Raw genomic sequence first — 19,539 nt, 5'->3', positions numbered from 1 at the left:
TCTCTCTGTCTTTGACCAAAAGAAGAAATGTGTTAATTAGACTACAGAACAAAAATAAGAACTGAGTCTCTTTGTCTGCAAATGTACAATATTGTACATACACTAACCACTTCAGTGCTGTGAACAATGCACATAGTCAACACTTCACTCCTCGTTGTTGTTTAAAAAATTGAAATAGATTCAAATGAGTGATGCCGTAACCAAAAATCAAGCAAGATCCACAGTACTTGATCACTTATCAATAATTGAGAAGCCTACGTTAGTTTGATGACGTGATGGCGTATTGACGGGTCTTAATTGGCTCCTATACATTCAGCAGACTGTTGGGGTCGCCAGGAGTCCGAAGTGCAGCTCGACGTGGTAGAAACCACAAGAGCGGCAAACTGCCCATAATAAACAATGTCATCCATTAGCTCCTGCTTCCTGAAACGCTCATTTTACATGTAAATTAACATATTGTCAGAGACAACAGTAACCTGCAACAATTCAAACATGACATAATAAGGTCAAGATCATGTATATCAATCAATTACTATGCAAATAGAAAAAATAGGGTTAGTAAGTGAATAAAAAATAATATTTTGCTCCGAAATTAATAAATACACTTATAGGTTTAATTTACTCATTAAAATTGCCTCTTTTTTTTTTTTTTTTTTTTTTTTTTGCATTTTATACGGGGGGGGTGGGGGGTAATTTCTCTCTTTTTACTAATGCACACCTCTCTCTCTCTCTCTCTCTCTCTCTCTCTCTCTCTCTCTCTCTCTCTCTCTCTCTCTCTCACTTTTCTCTCAGCTACCCAAGATGGCGGCAGCCTCATCCATCCAGCCGCCGAGCGTTCACTCTTCTCTAGCCCGGGAGAGCGCACTTTCCCCGGAGATGGACAGCCCCGAGAACCGTCAGCCGGAGGATGAGGAGGCGGCGGCAGCGCAGTCCTCCGAGCCGGGGATTAGCCTCCGCGACCTGCCGGACCTGGAGCCGGAGGAGATCGAGAAGAGGCTGGCCAAAACTCGCCAGGAGCTGAGCAACAGGAGGAAAATCCTCATTAAGAACCTGCCGCCTGACACCACTAATCAGGTACACGTTAGTTTACATCGGAAAACTGGGAGAAAAGTAGCGTGGTTCTGTTGGTTTTCAGTTTTTGCACACATTGAGACTTATAGCGCGTTCATCAGTTTAGTTTGTACTGACTGACGTACTTTTCAGGATGTTTAATCTGTACTGTTTCGTGTTAATAGAGACCTGTTTGATGCTACTAATGATACTGAGGTGCAGTGACCTAAAATTGCCTTTTGCTTAGTATTTTAACCTCTTTTTCAAACCACATCTCTATGGATTTTGTTTGGAAGGTTCTCACATTTAGCTACTTCAGGATCACTGGCAGGCAGTGGGTGTGTTGTAAATTTTCTTGTTTACTTGCACACCATCACTCTAATGTTGAAGAAAGTGAAAGTTACATTCAGCAGTTAAAGACTGTTCTCTGACCACATAAATGACAGTTCACATACTGTAGTCTGAGAATATGAAACAGAATTTTATTTGATCACAAAAGGTAAACAATTTAAGGTTGATGTAAACAAAACATGAACAGCATCAAAAAGCATCGTGTATTACACTTAGAAGCATAACCAAAATGTGAATGCTTATGTTTCTAAATGAGTTATGTGCAACATGATCATGCTGTAACATTTCTGATTTGCACATTGGTTTACACACCATTTTAGGACAGGGTAAATGTATTCATGCCCCTGTACTTGCATCAAAAATACATGGGAGATATATGAGGTTGAGGTAAATTAACACACATTTTAATTTCAATACTTGCACGCAGCAGTACATTGATCTGCTTTTTTTTACCATTCTCAAGCAGTTGTTGCCATCTTACCTTTTTTTTTTATCCTTTTCCTGACTTTTTGCAGCATAAATTGCAGTATACGACATGTACAATAACAGCTAACATTATAATCAGTTCATGTGGTAAACTTAATGTGTTCCATACCATACAGTATTGTACAGTTAAATTTCACTCTTATGCTATTAGTGTTATACAAGTATTGTTTTGAACAATATAAAAAATGACAACTGTTTACCTAACTTGGATTGTTATGTTTTCAAAACATGATTTCTGGCTTGTTGTAAACACTTTGCTATAATCAAATTCCTTTAATGGAGGCAAAAGCAGCTCAGTCAGTTTATCTTGTATGTTTGTTGTACGCGCAAGATCTTCATATGCATGTTTCTTGTCAAAGACCAGAGAGACTTCACTGTTATGACTTCATGGCCTGTTTGATTCCTCCCTAAGTGTGATTCATCACTTGTGTCAGCATGCAAGTGTTCATGAGGCTGCATGTGGAAGGCGCTGATGGTGTGTTCCTTCAGGGTTGTAGCACTAAACATTCTTAGAAAGAGGCACACTGCAAAAGAGAGCCAGCTCTCTGCCGGGTGTTTGTGTGCAGTTAATGTGTGTTAGGAGAAGGAGAGAGGGAGTGTGAAAGAGTGCGACTGCGTGGTGTGTGTGAGAAATGAGAAACGGACGGGAGAGAGGAAAAAGTCACTTGGATCAGGTGAAGCAGCAGAAGGGGAATTTCTCTCTCTGTATTTTCCACATTATTCATGTGTCAGATGGAGCGTGATATGTTTAGTGAGTCTAAGCAGAGCAGTTGGAGAGCAGAGCTGCATGAAATCTGCCCAGCTGAACGTAACGTAAATCTATCCGTTTGAAATGGGAAGTTCACACTCTTTGACATTACACAGTGCGAGTTACTGACTGGTAGTGATACTGTTGAATCGACATATCGGGCTATGGATCTTATGCTTGAAGATACATCTGCGAGGGAGACAGAAATGAGCAGTTATCCACATCCCAGCTCTTTCAAATGTTGTAACCATCAATAACAGAATAACACATTGCACATTGTTAAATGGTTAACACGTTCTTTGAGTGCTGTGTTGTGGTTTTGACTGGTCCATCTGCTGCTGTTCATTTCTGCCTGAAAGGCTGCTTATGTCTGTATATCAGTTAAATGACAAGTTGAATAATAAATTATGGAATAGAAAGATACAAAATTTTAAAAACCAATCTTCCAAGTCTTTTATTACAGAATGATAAAGAATTTTCTCATTCCACCCTCTCAAGTGTAGAGATGTGCTGCTTTTATGTTTTAATCATTGTAAAGTGAATATTTTCTTCTTTCCCAAAAGTTGATTGGATGAAAAAGCCATCTCAAAACACTTCCTTGTGCTCTTGGAAGTTGTGATTGGCATTTTCACTATATTCTGACATTTTACAGGCTAAGTGGTTAATTAATTAATTAATCAAAAGAATAATCAAGATTAATCGGTTATCCTAACCAGTATCAGTATTCATATGTTTCAGTAGTGCACAGGGTTTAAAGACTATAGCTAGTCTTGCTTGGTCCAGCTCAGGAATCCAGTGATATTCATAGTGCAGGTGTTGACATTAGAATATCTTCCATACGGATATAGATTTATGGTGAAGGAAAGTCCTCGTCACTGTCTTACATAACCTGTCTGATGGACTCAACAACGTCCAGCCGACTCATCTCCCATTCCCCTCATACCGGCTGCCCCATTAGCGAACACTATATCCCAGAGTGTGTGTGTGTGTGTGTGTGTGTGTGTGTGTGTGTGTGTGTGTGTGTGTGTGTGTGTGTGTGTGTGTGTGTGTGTGTGTGTGTGTGTGTGTGTGTGTGTGTGTGTGTGTGTTTAGAGAGTATGGTGCACTGTGTCAGGGGTATGGCTCTGCTGACAGTACTCATCTAGGGGGAGGAAGAGAAATCAGAAGAGCTGGCTGAGACGAGAAGAAGTGAAGGAGGGATAAAAGAAGAACGTAAAGGAAAGAATAGAGGGTGGGAGAAGTAGTTGAGGGACAAGCAGGGAGAGCCATTTTGAAAGAATGATGGATGTGAGATTGGATTTTTATTCTTTTTGATGTTGACACTATCCTGCTTAGATCAGAGTCATCAGCATTTTATATTGTATACCATTTTATTAAAAAAGTTGGGTTCACTGTAATGTTATCAGTAGCATTTTGACTCAAAAATATAAGTAACTAAAACTCAAAGTCAGTTGATCTGTAGAAGCAGTGCGCTGATTTCTGTACATATTTTACACATCGGAATAACAGGTGTGTCATACTTACATTTTACACACTATGTTTCATGAACTACTTGCTCCAAATACTGTAGGTACTGATTCAGAACTACTAAATTGATAAGCTTAAATTATTGATGCCATATTCATGAAAGCTAAACTAGGAGGAAAAAAGAGTCTGACAAGAGATTAGTGTTAGTGTTGGAGCATAGGGAATCTGATTATCAGATCCCAACCTTGGACATGATCCATTAATGGTTTCCCAGTCACAAATGACCAAGTTGGAAGTATTCCTTTTTAGGTTTGTTTTTTGAACTGTGAACTTTAGAGGTTTTGAGCAAAAATTTTGCCCCAACTGTTCACCCCAGGCTCTGTTTTATTTCAAAAAGAATAAAAATTAAGTTTCATTAAATCCAAGTGTAGTGTAAAAACATATTTTCAGATGTAGAAGAAGGTAAAATTGGTAGTGTGTGTTTGTGCATTGGGAGGAGATAAGCTCCCAAGGTCTTCTGATAAATTCTTGAACTATTCAGCTTCTTAGAAGCAGACAAAACCTATGCAAGCTGTGGACTATATGTACATATGTTTATGTTTTCGTTTCAACACCATGCAGTGTGTGAGTGCAGTTGTATTTGCATATGTACAGGTAAACACAAATATATGTAAATGTGACAAAGCAGTGTGCGCCTGAGCTGTTCTCTTTCCACCCACTTCCTCCTTTTGCTTTACATGCTGTGATGTGTCTGTGTCAGTAGCAGATGTTCATGAAATCTACCCCTCCTGACAGTGGGCAGCCTTCATCACCGTCATCACTGTGCCCATGTGTGCACATTGTTGTTATTTAGCTGTTTACTGTGGCATTAGTCACCTCAGGGGTTTGCAGATGTTTGTGGTAGAGCCTGAGCGATATTGGAATTTTTGTGCCAATACCAATATTAGGGATTAAAAAAAATTCTGATATCGATATATTGGTCGATTATATATAAACACTTAAACTTTATTGTCCAAAATGACATCAGTGCACTGAAACGGTAAACTTCACTGAGAATTAAATAAAATAACTATAAAAATAAATAACCATAAATAAAAAAAATATAAGAACAAATTGTGTGTGTGTGTGTGTGTGTGTGTGTGTATGTATATATATATATGTGTATATATATATATATGTGTATATATATATATGTATATATATATATGTATATATATATATATATATTTAACTCGAATGAAAACAAAAAATCAAATATACATAAAAAGCTGCCTATATAACTTGACTTGACCCGAATATTTCCACTGCATTATTGCTTCTTAATAAAAGTATTCATATTAGCGCATATCGGAGAATATATGCGCCAACACCGATATATCTGTGAAAGGCCAATATCAGCCGATAAAATTGGCCGACCGCTAAATCGGTCGGGCTCTAGTAGCATTCAAGATGCACCTGTTAGACTGACTGTTATTACAACCAGGATAAATCAACAAGTTAATACAGGTTACTTATTTACTCATTATATGGCACAATTTAGCCGTGGCCCTCGAACATGTAGGTGACTTAAAATGAACTTGGCTGGAGAATATAATGTTGAACCAGTTGAGGACCATGATGATTATGTTTTCAGTATATATTATGGTATGGAAAATGTAAGCAAAATCACATATAACACAGCCAGACTAATTCATTTCCAGATAAGCCCATAAAATCACATCGACCGTATCCTTGACTTGAACTCCTGTACTGTGAAGGACTGATATCGCAGATTTATGAGCTCATTAACAACATTAATCCACACCCCATTGAACATTTAAAAATAGCTTAGGGCTCTGATCTTGGTGTAGTTTTAACAGCTGACCAATGGGACTCTTCCTTGGACTTGGTACACACATCGTCTACATCCACTAAACATGGCTTAGCTAGCATTTTACTAATGCTAGATTAGCAAAAATTTATCTGAACGTTTGAGTCATTTTGCTCTTGTTGTAGAGGCCAGCCAGCAGACTTGATGCACATGTTCTTGCTGTATCCGAATCTCTCAATTTTTAAAGCTTTTAGTGAGATGTTTGAAATCCCATTTGACCCTGATCCAGTCTGTGCCCTCTTTGGTTTAACATCAAAGGAGTCCTGTGCTGTCCTACCAAATAAAACCTATGTGGTCATAGCTTTCACTACACCCCTTCCAAGATATTTGATCCTTTTTTAAAATGGAAGCAACACGCTCCTCCATCCTTTTCTCATTGGGTCAAAGATGTTATGTATTTCTTAAAGCTAGAGAAAATTAAAGACGCACTCAGAGCACCTTTAGAACCGTTGTTATGAAATGACGGCCCTTTTTATGAATCTACAGGAACCCCTTGATAGAGAGTAGAGTGGACCCCATAAATGTGCTATTACAGCAGACAGCATTTCCCTTTCCCCCTTTTTTTTCCCATGGCTTATGTTTGAGTAATTGATACAGTTATTTGGTTATCCTATATATTTTTTTTGTCTCACTTACCTACATGTATTCTATAACCTGTAATCCCATGGGTAGGGTGGCAGCATGCATGGATTAAATGTTTTGGGAATAAAATGGGAATTGCACTTACTGGAGAAAAGGTTCAGGAGTAACCTAGCAAGAGAGTGAAATGCGTTGACTGGACCAGTGCAGGAAGAATGTGGTGAAAAATTGGGAAAAAAGGCTAAAGAGAAATAAGTAGTTTTCTTAGTTGAGCTACATTATACAGCTTCATTCAGAAGAGCCATTATAACTTCCAGTAAGAAAATGTCTCACCAGTCTCTGCATTTCCATTCCTCCTCTTGACATTCTCTCATAGTGTTGGTTAGATTCTGATCGGACTTTGCAAGCTATGAGCACCTGCTGTTCACAAGTGCTGCCGTGGTTGTGTCTTTGTTTGTGTTAGTGTGAGAGAGAGCGGGAGGGGCGTTTGACATTGTTAGTAGTTCAGGATCCTGCTGGTCCCTGTTTACTGGAGTTCTTCACCCTCAGTGCTCAGCAGCTCAGACTTGAAATTAGGCAAGATGCTTTTAATACATAAATTAAGACTGATCAAACATTTGAAGTGTGATTTTTGGAAGTGAGGGTGGCGTAATGAGCTGGGGGAGATCATTTTAAAATGGGTCTGGCTTGCATGTTTCGAGTTTCCTGTGGACGAGAGGAGAGAGGAGACGTAATACTCCACACTGATTCAAACCCAATGATTACACTCAGAAGATGCACTATGTAATCAAATTCTGACAGAAACATCTGACCTCATATATTCAAGTCAACAACAAAATAAAATCCAGTCAGTGGCAGCTCTGTCGGGGCAAATGCCTCAGTCAGATAAAAATGACAAGAGTAAGCCATACGAAAGAGAATACAGTAAATGTAAAAAAGTGTTGCCTAAAGAGTGTGTAAATACTGCACAATGCTCAGTCTGACAGGTTTCAATGACTCTTGCAAGATGCTGATGGCAGAGTAGGAACTAACAGAATGAAGCTATCCATCCTCCCTTGTATCAGTGGTTTATTTTCATAAATCACTTTTAGGAGTTTTATTCTACCCACAGGACTGTCATTCTGTCAGAATAAAAAAGACAAAAATGCCACCACTACATGCTCAGCTGAACAGCAGCATTATGTACTTTATCCAGGCCTGCCATTATTTATACTTTCGGTCAATCTATCAGTTAGTGTCATTGTCATTTTACAGAGGCCAAAATGACTGTCTTAATGATTGATTAAGATTGCATAAGATTGTCTACTTAGTGCCAACCTCCCTCTCCCAAGAAGTATTTATTTCATAATGATATGAAACAAAGAGCAAGTTATCTTTTTGAATTTGTTACTAGCATGTGATTTGTGTGAAGTGAAAATGTATTAAATGCATTGACTATCAATTCTTTTCAATCTTTTTACATATTTTAACATTCAATTTATTCATACTTCAGCATCAGCCATACACAACAGTGTTAATGTAATGTTACAGTTTTAACTCAAGATGGTCAATTTGAATATATTTTCATCAAATCTAGTTGCATATATTTCAGTTACAGGTGAAATTATTATTGAAAACATTATTTTTATTTCACCTTACAGATATTCTAAATAAAGCAATTACAAAGCTGTTATTTAAATTATATTTAAAATCTTTGTTTATATGATATGATGCAATTTTACAAACTAAAACACTTGACCAAATGCTTAGTATATGAGTCCAGTATTGTGAAGCTGCTTTGATTGTTTAAAGTCAGTATTAGTACAAGAATGTGTCCAAAGTATAGAAGACAGTAACTTTCCCACATCCAGCCTGTTGATGTGCTCAGTGCTTTCACTGGCGCCTTGGTTTATGAGCACAAATGACTCCAAGAGGCCATTTAGCTTTTATGTCTAAGAGCTTCTCTGCCAGTCTCCACATATCTCTGCAGTTGCTGTGCTTTTTCTGCTGCCATGATGATGCTTCATGCTGTAACTTGGTGCTAAAACTGTCCTCTGAGTATAGTTAAAAGATTTCTGACATTAACGTAAAAGCCAAATATTTCAGCAGTCTTCACCACCCAGGTAAAATAATAATTTTTTTTGGTTGTGTTGTTTACCTGAAGGCTAGGATTTACCAGATCTCTGCACACAAGTGTAGACTGTTGCTTCCCTTTGTCAACACATATTGTAAACGTATATTTTGATTTTTATATCATCTGGCACATCCCCACACACTGATTACTGCAGGCCAGCTCATACAAAAATAACGAGCATTTTTAAATGATGTTTTGACCTGATGTCTGAAGGACGCTGCTGATATGTGAGGAGCAGTGACTGTTAGCTCAGTGGGGGAAATAACCTCCAATCTGAGCCCAGTCGCTTCAGGGCCTGAGCCAAGCAGAGACGGGTGGGTGTGGAGAGGGGAGGGAGGTGCGGTCGTACTGGCTGACAGCAGAATCAGTCCTGTCTCAGGGCAAGCCACCTGCTTCCCTAAGCCCAATGGTTCCTTCCTTGCTGAGATCAAATCAACCAGCTCCTCTATTTAAGTAACATGTAAACAGGGTGAAAATAAGAAGTGGATATACATAATCTTTTGACCAAGCAGTGGTCCACCAACTTCCCACATAAAATTCAAAGCCAGTACCTTTTCCTAACAACGAATTAAGTTTTAATAGTAATAAATGGTCATTTAATTTATTAATGCTTGTCTTGGTGGTTTTGAATAATGTCCGGTTGAGGAATTATTAAGGTATAAAGAGAAGTTTATTTTGAGACATGCTTTGTTTGAGTCAATCACACCTCACAGTGATGACTACTTATTGCTTGTGCCACCTCAGCTCCACCCACACTCTCTTACTCTGAATTTTCTGACTAACAACTGATAAAGATGATTGTGAATGATATGCTGAGCTCTAGCCTTCAAAACATGTATTCAGAAACTAATGGCATATAATGAATCCTAAAGCCAAACTCCATTGGAAAAGGCATTTAGCAGTCAAAGAGTAATCAGAGTAGTGAATCTGCTGTTATCTATGTCATAAGATGATGAATATTATACATTTTGGTGTATTGTGTACTTAATATTAATAGCATTGATTTAGGCACAAACTAATTGTAGGTTTCTGTATACTAGGGATGGGCATTTTCAGTAAATTCAATATTCGAGTACTCATTACTCGCAAATGTATATATAATTTTTTTATTTATTTATTTACCATTTATAAAATAGAAAAAAAAAAAGAAATATGGGAGGTCCGTGTCCGACTGGAAACACAAGCGGAATGTTAAGCTTGCGTTTGCAGTCGGACACGGACCTCCCTGACCACGCCTGCTGTGTGGCTGTCGGAGAACATGATATGCAAGTTTAACGCCACATATCTTGAACTGCATGTTATTTGCACGCCAACTGAGTTGAACTAATGCAGCCAAAAACATGTGCGCGAGTAGTGAAATGCTACTCGAATAGTTACATCAACAACGAGTACTTGAGTACTCGTACAAATTCCTACTGTATGCCAGTACTTCTATCCCAATCTGTGCTACCTGAAAGGTGCTTAGAAGAGCTACTGACCAGATTGTGAAGTTTGTGCTTTAATGAGTCAGTGCATGCTTAGGTAAGGTACAAGTAGTATCCTTACCCACTTACTGTACCTGAAAGGTGGATATATTATGCAACATCAACAAGTTAGGAGGCAACTAGCAAAGAGGGGGTTGGCCTGCATGTAGAGGAAATGAGAGAAGAACAGAAGAGCAAGAGAATAAAAAGGAACTTGTTAAATCGAGGAGTTGTACCTCTGCTGCTGCAGAGCGAGGATGTTAAACTAGAATGCAAGGTGTGGTAACTCAGAATTTTTTTGAGAGAAATGAAGGATGAAAGATAAAGAGATGTCTGCACGTCTGTGTGTTTATGGTTGTCTGCTCACAATATGCGAGTGTGCATGTTTTCTCAGAAGCTCTCCTGGCAGGCATTTGATGGGCCAGTGATCCGTGCTGTGCATGGTTTGAGCCACCTGTCTCTCTCTCTCTCTCGCTCTCACTCAACCACCCACACACCCACCCACCCACCCACACTCACCCACCCACACTCACCCACACACACTCAAGCACCCACCCGCCCATATAGACTCTATGTCTCTGTCTCTGTGTAACTGATTGCTAGCTGTTATAGATTTGTTGAAAGCATGAGGGAACAAGAACATTTTACACTGTTTGATAGATGCCATTCATGCCTTTTTAATATGAACAACATTAGATTTTTTCCATTAAAGTGTTTTTGAGCCCTGAATAGTGAAATGGAAATGGACGTAGAAAAATGATTCCTTAATTTTCTTTAAGAGATAGACATTTTGTTTATATAAATAATGTATCATCATCCAATATAAAAATCCAGGTTTTGTCTTGTATCTACATATAAGATATTAGCTCTCCTTTGCTGATAGACTACATCAGGTTACACTGCTCATAAAACCACTAAATCACTGGTATGAATTCAGAGCTATTATAGCAGCTCTATAAATGTGAGTGATAATGATGTGGTTATTGTAATGCTAATAATTTCAAACCACATAGAGATGAGTGTTGGAGGAGTGTTCTGCTTTCTGGCAGACCTCGGCTTCATCCTCTGTTCTCTCTCTGTAGCATATATCACTCTATCAGTAGGTCAAGGACACGGTTACTGCCAGTAAAGAGGCCATGCAGAGTGCGTTTGTCCCCCAATCCTACCATATCCCTCTACCTCTCTCTCTCACTTTCTCTCTCACTCACACATGCACAAAGTTGAAATGATAGACCACTCTTTCACTTTCCCCCAGTGACTCTGTTTGTGTTTGTAAGCCATCTCATTTGTGACTGCAGAACAAAAGAGGTGTGTGTGTGTGTGTGTGTGTGTGTGTGTGTGTGTGTGTGTGTGTGTGTGTGTGTGTGTGTGTGTGTGTGTGTGTGTGTGTGTGTGTGTGTGTGTGTGTGTGTGTGTGTGTAAGTAAGAGAAAAAAAAACATTGTGGTTTGGCTTTCTCACATCACATTTGCATTACCTTGTGCACTTCCCACTGTATAAAATATGATCCTCTTCAGAGCGACTTACAAAGTGCAACAGGAAGAATTAGAAATACCTTTAGTGGTAAATGGTAAAGGCTGTCAGTATTAAAGATTGAAGGGGTCAAAGCCCAGAACAAATGAAAGGCAACAAGGATGAGATTTGCCACTGCATTGAAATGAAAGTAATCTATCTTAACACTTATGACACTTAGAATATGCGATGGGAAATTCTTTGGTTCTGCCTCTTGGGATGTTTGAAATAGTTGGATACATAAGTGCTGGTAAGGATTCAGTGTGTTGTTTAAGGACAATGAAACCTCATACAGGGTCATCTGTTTGAAGGACAGCCTCTTTAACCATTTACCCAAACTACTGTCTTGAAAATAGTATAGTGTTGTTGTCTGACTCATAGCACATTGCAGATACAAAAGTGATAAAATGGCTGCTTTTCAGAGTCATTTACTTGTTCCAGTGCTGGGCAATAGAGCAATGGTGTATCTTTGATGCAGCAATGCGTGTTTCTTTGCAGTGATGCAGGTCTTGATGCTACCAGGGTGTATTTGGTTGGGCTGGAACAGCTTCTCTGGGCAGCTTGTAAGTGACTGTGCACAGATGTTTCCCAGAGATGTTTGCTTGGCTATTTCTTTTATACTCGTATGGACTTTTGTTTTTTGCTTTTCAGTTACAAACCCTACTTGCAAAAGAAACCAAGCAGCTGGTTTAATGCACCAGGCAGCACGATGCCTTGTTGAGATTTGGGAGGTGTGTGAGTTGGCTCCTCTGCTAGCCTGCACAACCTATGGTTACCTGTAATTCCCTTTTCTGCATCAAGCCGCAAAGACATTCACATGAATCTTCACAGAACTTTAATTCCAGTTCAAATCTGTACAGACAGTACAATGATATAAATATGCCTGCAGTAGCTCAAAATTAAGTGGCATAATAAGGTGAAGGTGCGGTGGTGGGTGTTGGTTTTGGCATACATTGCAGTCATTGGTCAGTGAATAAAAGTTGGCAGTAGCAGCAGTGTTTTGCAAGTCCAGAGCTGCGTGCTCAGTGTTTCGTTACCTGAACAGGTGTGAAGCTGATGATTTGGGTGGTGCAAGTGAATTCACGTTCCTTCATGAACCTACACTATGGCTATGGGCTTTATGTAGTCAAACCAAGTGTTGGACAAGGCTGCTATCACATTCCTTATCAAGCCCAGCCTGCATATGTGTGCATCCACACATGCACGCACTGACACTGGCCCTGGGGATAAGGCTGGTGCTGGGGTACTGACTGGACTTGCTGGAAATGTCACCTTCTTGAAATGTTGAAACTAGCAGAGTGAACAGTATAGGATCAAAATCAAATGCTCAGTTATACTATACAACATATTGATATAGAGGAGCATAGTGTAGAATGGCCTTGAACAAGGAAAAACTATAGCAGGTTGCCCTGCTGCGTCTGACCACATGTGGTCCAGGTTCTCTATCTAATCACTGTTAGTCTTGAAGACTTGTGGTAGGGCAGGACAGGTGAGTTTTTTAAATGTGGAATGACGTTAACTGTATCTACTTATGCAGTGGTTAGAGTGGTGGTTAAAAAGTGTAGCTTTATGTTGACTCAAATTGAAAAATCAAGGTGTTATGATTTGCAGTAAGTGTGTTTAGTTTTAGTAGAGTATGTGTGTTGCTCTCCTTGAATTTAAAGCTGTAGGCTGGTTTGCCTTACTGTCTCTTTACTGAACCCGTGGCTGGTTTGAAAGCTATTACAGCAGTGTTAATTAGAAAGCTTTTGAAATAGTGTATTAGGAATCTCAATGAAACAAAATGGAACACCATAGAAGACCATGATGGAATATAATGGATGTAAACCATCATAGCAACTATTAAGACGGCAGTAAATCATGAAATGTAAAAGGAAATAGGGTGAAACAAACTGGAATATCTTTTTTTATTTTTTTTTTAAAAGAGCAGCATGGTTTGCTCAACTGGTAAATTGTGTTGCTGAGACGAGAGGCAGAACTGTTTGGACTCCAAAGACTAAAAATAGTCTTTAAATGTCTTGTAATGTGCCAGAGCTGTGAGAGACAAACTTTCAGCTCAAGCACAGAGCAGCACAGGGCCACACAATAAACCAGCACTGGAGAGAATGACAGAGGTATGATTTAACCTTGTCTGAATGTCAACAAGTAATGTGCTTGGTCAGTGTCAGTGTCTGCATACTGTCCAGTGCTCACTACCACCTCACTTGATTTCCATTTTCTGAAAATATTTCTATTGTCGTTTGTATTCCCTCTTCCTTAATTTAGAGAATAAGGTTTTCTTTTAGTCTATTACTTTTAAGTCAGAATTCTAGCTAATACAAGAGCTCAGCTTTTCCCCCCTAGAAACATGTAGTGTGGCCAGAAAAAGAAAAGGGATTAGGGGAAAAAAAGAAAATAATTTGATGCAGTAGAAACAGAATATTAGGAGTAATGAAACATTCAAATGCTGAAACAGGGATAAGCAGATATAAAAGAAGAAGCAGTCGGCTTAAATCACTTTGCCTAAATGATCGTATTTTTACAGGCATGCTTTGATCCATGATGTTTTAAACTTATTTTATTCTTAGAGTATTTACCTTATTGTTGTCTACAGTCCTGTTTTATAATGGTACGAGTGTGCATTGGCATTTTAAAGACAAAGTCTGGTAAAACCCTTAAAGCTTTGTTTACTTGGAAATTTTTTTCTAGAGCAGAAACCTCACATTATGTTGAGGAAATTGATTTCTGTTTTGAAATTGGTTGAAATGTTCTTACCAGCCAGGCCAACATGTTGGCCGGTATTAGGTTACTGCAGAAACAGTCATTACTTAGTTTGTTCATGACACAACACCAAGTTTATTTTTACTATAAAATCTCTTCCTCATTGTAGTTCTTGGTCACAAAAACCCCAAACAACAGAAACAAATCCAAGGGAATTTGTATCATGATTGTTTGGTAAAGTTTATGTCAAAATGTGCTGCAAATAGTCAATGAAAAGATTAAGCAATTGACAGAAAACAGTGTCTGGTTCCAGCTACTCGGATACGAGGATTAGATGTTGGTAAATAAGACGGGTAAGGAAAATATATATCACCTTGGACTGTGGGCTGTTATAAAGGGCAGTTTTCACTACTTTCTGACATCAGCATTTTGTAAAACTCCTAAACATTAATATTTGCATCTGCTTCGAGAATCCAATGTCAGCCAGGCTGTACTTACTGCACTGGTAGATTTTTCACCTGTTCAGGTTGGGGTGTCGGCTATATACAAATAACGATGCATTTTGCATGGTTTTGGTTTCAGGCGGTTTCTCTTCACCTCGTCAGACTAATTCCTCCATTCTTGCCTTTTCCTTCTGTAGCAGGACAGATGGATCATGGAAGAGATAAACATGAAGCACAGATCCAAAACTAAAATCTCTCTCACTCTCTCTGTTTCCCTCTTTGCTATTACAGCTCACTCTGCGCTGATTTTTAAGGGCGAGCGAGTTGACCCCTCTGTGTGGGCTGCCTCACATGGCCTTCACCGATAGGGAACATGCCTGCTCACTGTGTACCTGAGTGGGCTGGATGGGTGGTTAGAGGAAAGAGAGAAAATGTACATATAAGAACACCTGAAATGTTGAGGCAGATTTTGTTTTTTTTTTCTTCTTCGTAAAGTTGATGTGATAAATGGGAATGGAAATGTTTTCTGTGAAGTATCTGTCCACATGACGTCCTGGAAATGTCAACCCAGCTTGCTCTCTAATGTAAAAATTGACCGTTGCATGACCACAAGCTGGTGAATTACAATAATGCAGAGTTCATTTCTTTGTTTTCATCTTTGAATGGAAGCACAAAACATGGCCAGCATTAGCTAGCAGTGGATAAAAACACTGAATTTGGGCAACATTAGCTGGCGGCAAGCAGACGCTTCCTCCCAAATACTAAACATTTCTGTAAAGACTGTTTTTTCCGCATTCAAGCCTATTTATTTGCTCCAACCCACCGCTTTCTTCACTGCATTTTGATAGATTGAATAGTAACTTAATGAGAGACAGGGTGGAGGAAGTGGAAAAGACTATGGGCCACAAGAACATTTTTATATTCTTATCCTTTTTTTCCTGCGAGGTTTGCTCATATGAGTGTTCTAAGTTGGATTCATCAAACTCTCTTATGAGGAGGTGCATGTTTGTGAGATGTGATCACTAGCATAAAGGACACCACTAAAAAATGCTAAATAAGGCTACCAGTTCTACTCTGTGTGTGGAGAGGTTTAATTCATAAAAAATGTTTTCCAGAGATTAAAAAGAATAATTTGACACTGCACAGCTTCAAATCCTGCTGTCAGATATTGTCAAACAAAAAGATAACACCTTTAGCCGAGTCAATAGGGATATTAGGGACCCTGAAACATACGATCACACCAGCGCTGTACTGTGACAGAAATAAAGAGGGAATGATTGAAGATGAGGAGGTTACACACGAAATAAATGTATTTCTAAGGCAAAGCGGTCCATGACTAATATGAGAGGTGGTCATGGGGGTATGACAGTCTCAGAGCTATTCTCTGAGATATTAGACAAGATAATATTATAATCTACAGAGCTTCAAATTAGAGCAATGTTACACTGTCAGGTGCAACAGAGGATGATGCTGCACAGTGGACTGCATAAAGACCCTGAACCAGCTGCTGGAGTGAGAGAATTCTCCTAAATACTGTAATGTTTAAGATTCTGTGCCAAAACATTAATAAAAATCATAATCTAAAACCTCTGGGTAAAATGGCAAGCCATGATGATGATGATGTGGTTATTGTAATGGTCTCAGATGTTTTATTTTAATTAGTTTTGGTTATTTAAAGTGGTGTCAAAATTCATACAGACTAAGGAATTATGACTTCAGGTCAAATTAGTGTTTTTTTTTTTTTCCCCTTGTGAACAATGACATGACTTGTAAACCAGATCTGGATGTTTTATTTGTACCCGAGAGAAATCTCTTAACACAAGAAAATTGGTGAATGCCAATTCTGTTAAACAACTCGTACGTTCCACACAAGAACCAGTCTATTCATATGGTGGTTCTTGCATGAGGCCCAGTGTGACAAGAAGGGAGAGAATCTCACCACAGTATACTTAGATCGTGGAGAATTCACTGTACAACAGAGGATAAACCAGTTTGAAAGTCCTGTATGATGTGCATCATGCAGTGGCCATTACATTGTGTCTCTGCTGGCACTTAACAGTAATTGCTCTATGTTGAAGTGATCTTTCCACTGTCAGAGTTTAGACTGAGGCTCGCAGGTTGTTTTAGCACTGTGGGTGGTGATTGTTTCTTCTTTTTTTTTTTTTTTTTTTTTTTTTTTTCTTTTGCTCACTCTTCAGCCTTTCCACCTACACTGTGTTCCTGTGTTCGATCTGGAGCTGTTGTGTTCTTGGACAGGTTTGACAGTGACTGGATCTACAAGGTTGCTCATATCACAGGAGCATATATAAAAAAAAATATTTGATGCCATGCTCTGAGCAGTTTGTGCTGTCATTGACTTGTGTGCAGCAGAACCTCTGTGAGGCTACATAACAGTGAAAGCCATCATGAAGGCACCAAGGCTAACATATTTAGTATAGTGAGCAGTGGAGTTCATAACACATTCAGGCAGGGTCTGAGCTTCTCTTGCTGTGCTATTGCATCTCTCTCTTTGCTCCCTTTCTTGTCTCACTTCATCATAGGCTGTCACTGCAAGAACAAAACCATTTCTTCAGGAGAGTGGAAACCACACTTCTTAAAAAAAAAAAAAAAAAAAAAAAAAAAAAATCAGATTTCTTTCTTTCATATGAAGCTGTGTGTGTCCATGTGGATTAGAGTGCTGTGTAGTGGGCTGCTGTGATTATAAGCTTGACAGGAGACACCTTTCATCTTTGAAAATACAATACAATTTTTTTTTTTTTTTTAAACGTTATTACCCATTAGAGACAAATTACTGCGATTGGGGGAGTTTCCCATCAAAGAGTTCATTGTGAAGGAAAAGAGTTTGCTCAGGTGTCAAAAATAAGGTTTGATCAGTGTTATGAGTCCATTTTATTATATTTATCTTAATTCAAGTTGTCATAGTGATTATTTGAATTCTCAGTGTGTTATTGAAAGCAGTTGAATAGTAGTGTCCTGAGATGAAGTCGGACACTACAGAGTTTATTTACTGGCCAAATCTAATTGCATTTTGCATGGTGCAACTGCAGATTTTTTAACTGAGTAACATAGTACTTGGTTCACTGCAAATTACCTGACACCGTAAATAATTATTGAGAAAGAAAAAAATTTGTCACTTTTAGATAGGTGATTATGTCATCACTTTGGTAACTTCAAGCAGTTTTGTCAATTTTGGCAAGATTGACAATAATGAATTTATTTGATAAAACAAATGTTAGATTAGTTGATAAATTGAAATTATTGTTGGTTGCAGGCCTCAAGTTGATAGTTTAGACTTGTATATTTTACATTTGAAGTATTTGAGCACTTGTTTCTTCTTTTGGCTAAAATCACATCTCTCTCTCATTCTGTCTCTCTATAGGAAGTCCATGAAATTCTGAAAGAATATGAACTGAAGTACTGCTTTGTGGACCGCAACAAAGGCACAGGTAAATCTTGCACTTAACCAAGCATACAGACATACTCACACATTCTTGTACTCCAATACCTGTGAGGACCTTCATGAACATAATGTATTCCCTAGCATCGAACCTTTACCAACACAATGAATTACCCTACCCTACCCTAACCATAACCTAATTCTAACCCAAACCCTAAAACCAAGTCTTGGCTCTTAAACAGCACTTTAAAGAAGTAAGGAAGTGACAAAATGTCCTGTGGCCTTGGTCCTCACAAAGATGGATGTATAAGAACACGCACACATACACACCAAAGCAGGTTTGCTCAAATGAACTTCTAAACTAAACTTTAAATGTACAGCCATGTTATATCTGTCTTCACAAATGTATGTTTATAGTTATATGGAAAGTAGAGCGGCAATGGTGTCTACAGTGTGGGTGGCCTGGAGCATGACTGTAACACTGTAATAGTTAAACATATTGTAGAAATACTGTAGGGGTCAGGCTGGTGGATACATTTGCCTTTGACTCCAAATTTTCCAACTTACTCAGTACAGGATTTTTTAAACATTTCTGTAAAATATATTTTTTTAGATACTGTTATTACTGTTGTTTGATTTTCAGCACAGCAATGGTAGTTATGACTTTAAAGAAAAAAACAAAATATCCAATTCCTCTTTGAATTGACTCGAATCGAATTGAACCTGAATTTCAATATTAGCATTAAATGATACAGTATAATGTTAACGGAAAATCGGTAAACTGTGGTCCAGTTGCTTCCCATTTCTTAAAGGCTTTTTGAAGGATAAGAGGGTGTCGTACGGTGTACAGATTGTTAAGGTCCTCATGTTAAACTTGTGATATTGGGCTAGCCTAAAAATACATAATAATACATACATAAATACAATTGACTTGATTGACTTCGCTACAGGCTTAGGGATTTTTCTTATTCATTTATAGATATGACTTGTGTATAGTAGAGACACTAGGAGGCTACATAACAGTGAAGGCACCAAGGCTAACAGAGAGTTAGTATAGTGAGCAGTGGAGTGGCAATGGTTTTTAGTGTCATATCGTATCTTGCCTTTCACTGAAGGTAATCAAACTTTCTTGTGTGACTGTCTGTCCATATCACTTGAATTTTAAAGGATTAATCTCTTGTCAGGGGTGATGGGATTCTGCAGTGTTAAATACTAAAAAATCGGCTAGCTGGCTAGTAGAAGCGGTTGCAAAACTGACTGAGGTGATTTGAGGAATAGAGGACTAGGATAACGAGTCAGCGCTAGATATAACTTCAAGTGGTTCTAAAGTGAAGAACAAGTTAAAGCATTTGAGTGGCAGT

General features: G+C 38.6%; 1 protein-coding gene across 1 annotated transcript in view; it reads left to right on the top strand.

The window, feature by feature from the left end:
- The first annotated feature begins 780 nt into the window (after positions 1-780).
- The window catches only part of raver2 (ribonucleoprotein, PTB-binding 2), an 88,182-nt gene continuing 69,423 nt past the window's right edge, over positions 781-19,539 (top strand). The window contains exons 1-2 of the mRNA XM_056378170.1: positions 781-1,074; positions 18,161-18,227. Of these exons, the coding sequence (XP_056234145.1) occupies positions 802-1,074; positions 18,161-18,227 (340 nt within the window). The 5' untranslated portion in view covers positions 781-801. The remainder of the gene's footprint in view (positions 1,075-18,160; positions 18,228-19,539) is intronic.

This window comes from Seriola aureovittata, chromosome 6 (genome assembly GCF_021018895.1).
Source record: "Seriola aureovittata isolate HTS-2021-v1 ecotype China chromosome 6, ASM2101889v1, whole genome shotgun sequence".
Classification (NCBI taxonomy): Eukaryota; Metazoa; Chordata; class Actinopteri; order Carangiformes; family Carangidae; genus Seriola; species Seriola aureovittata.
This window is presented reverse-complemented; position numbering and strand designations above follow the sequence as displayed.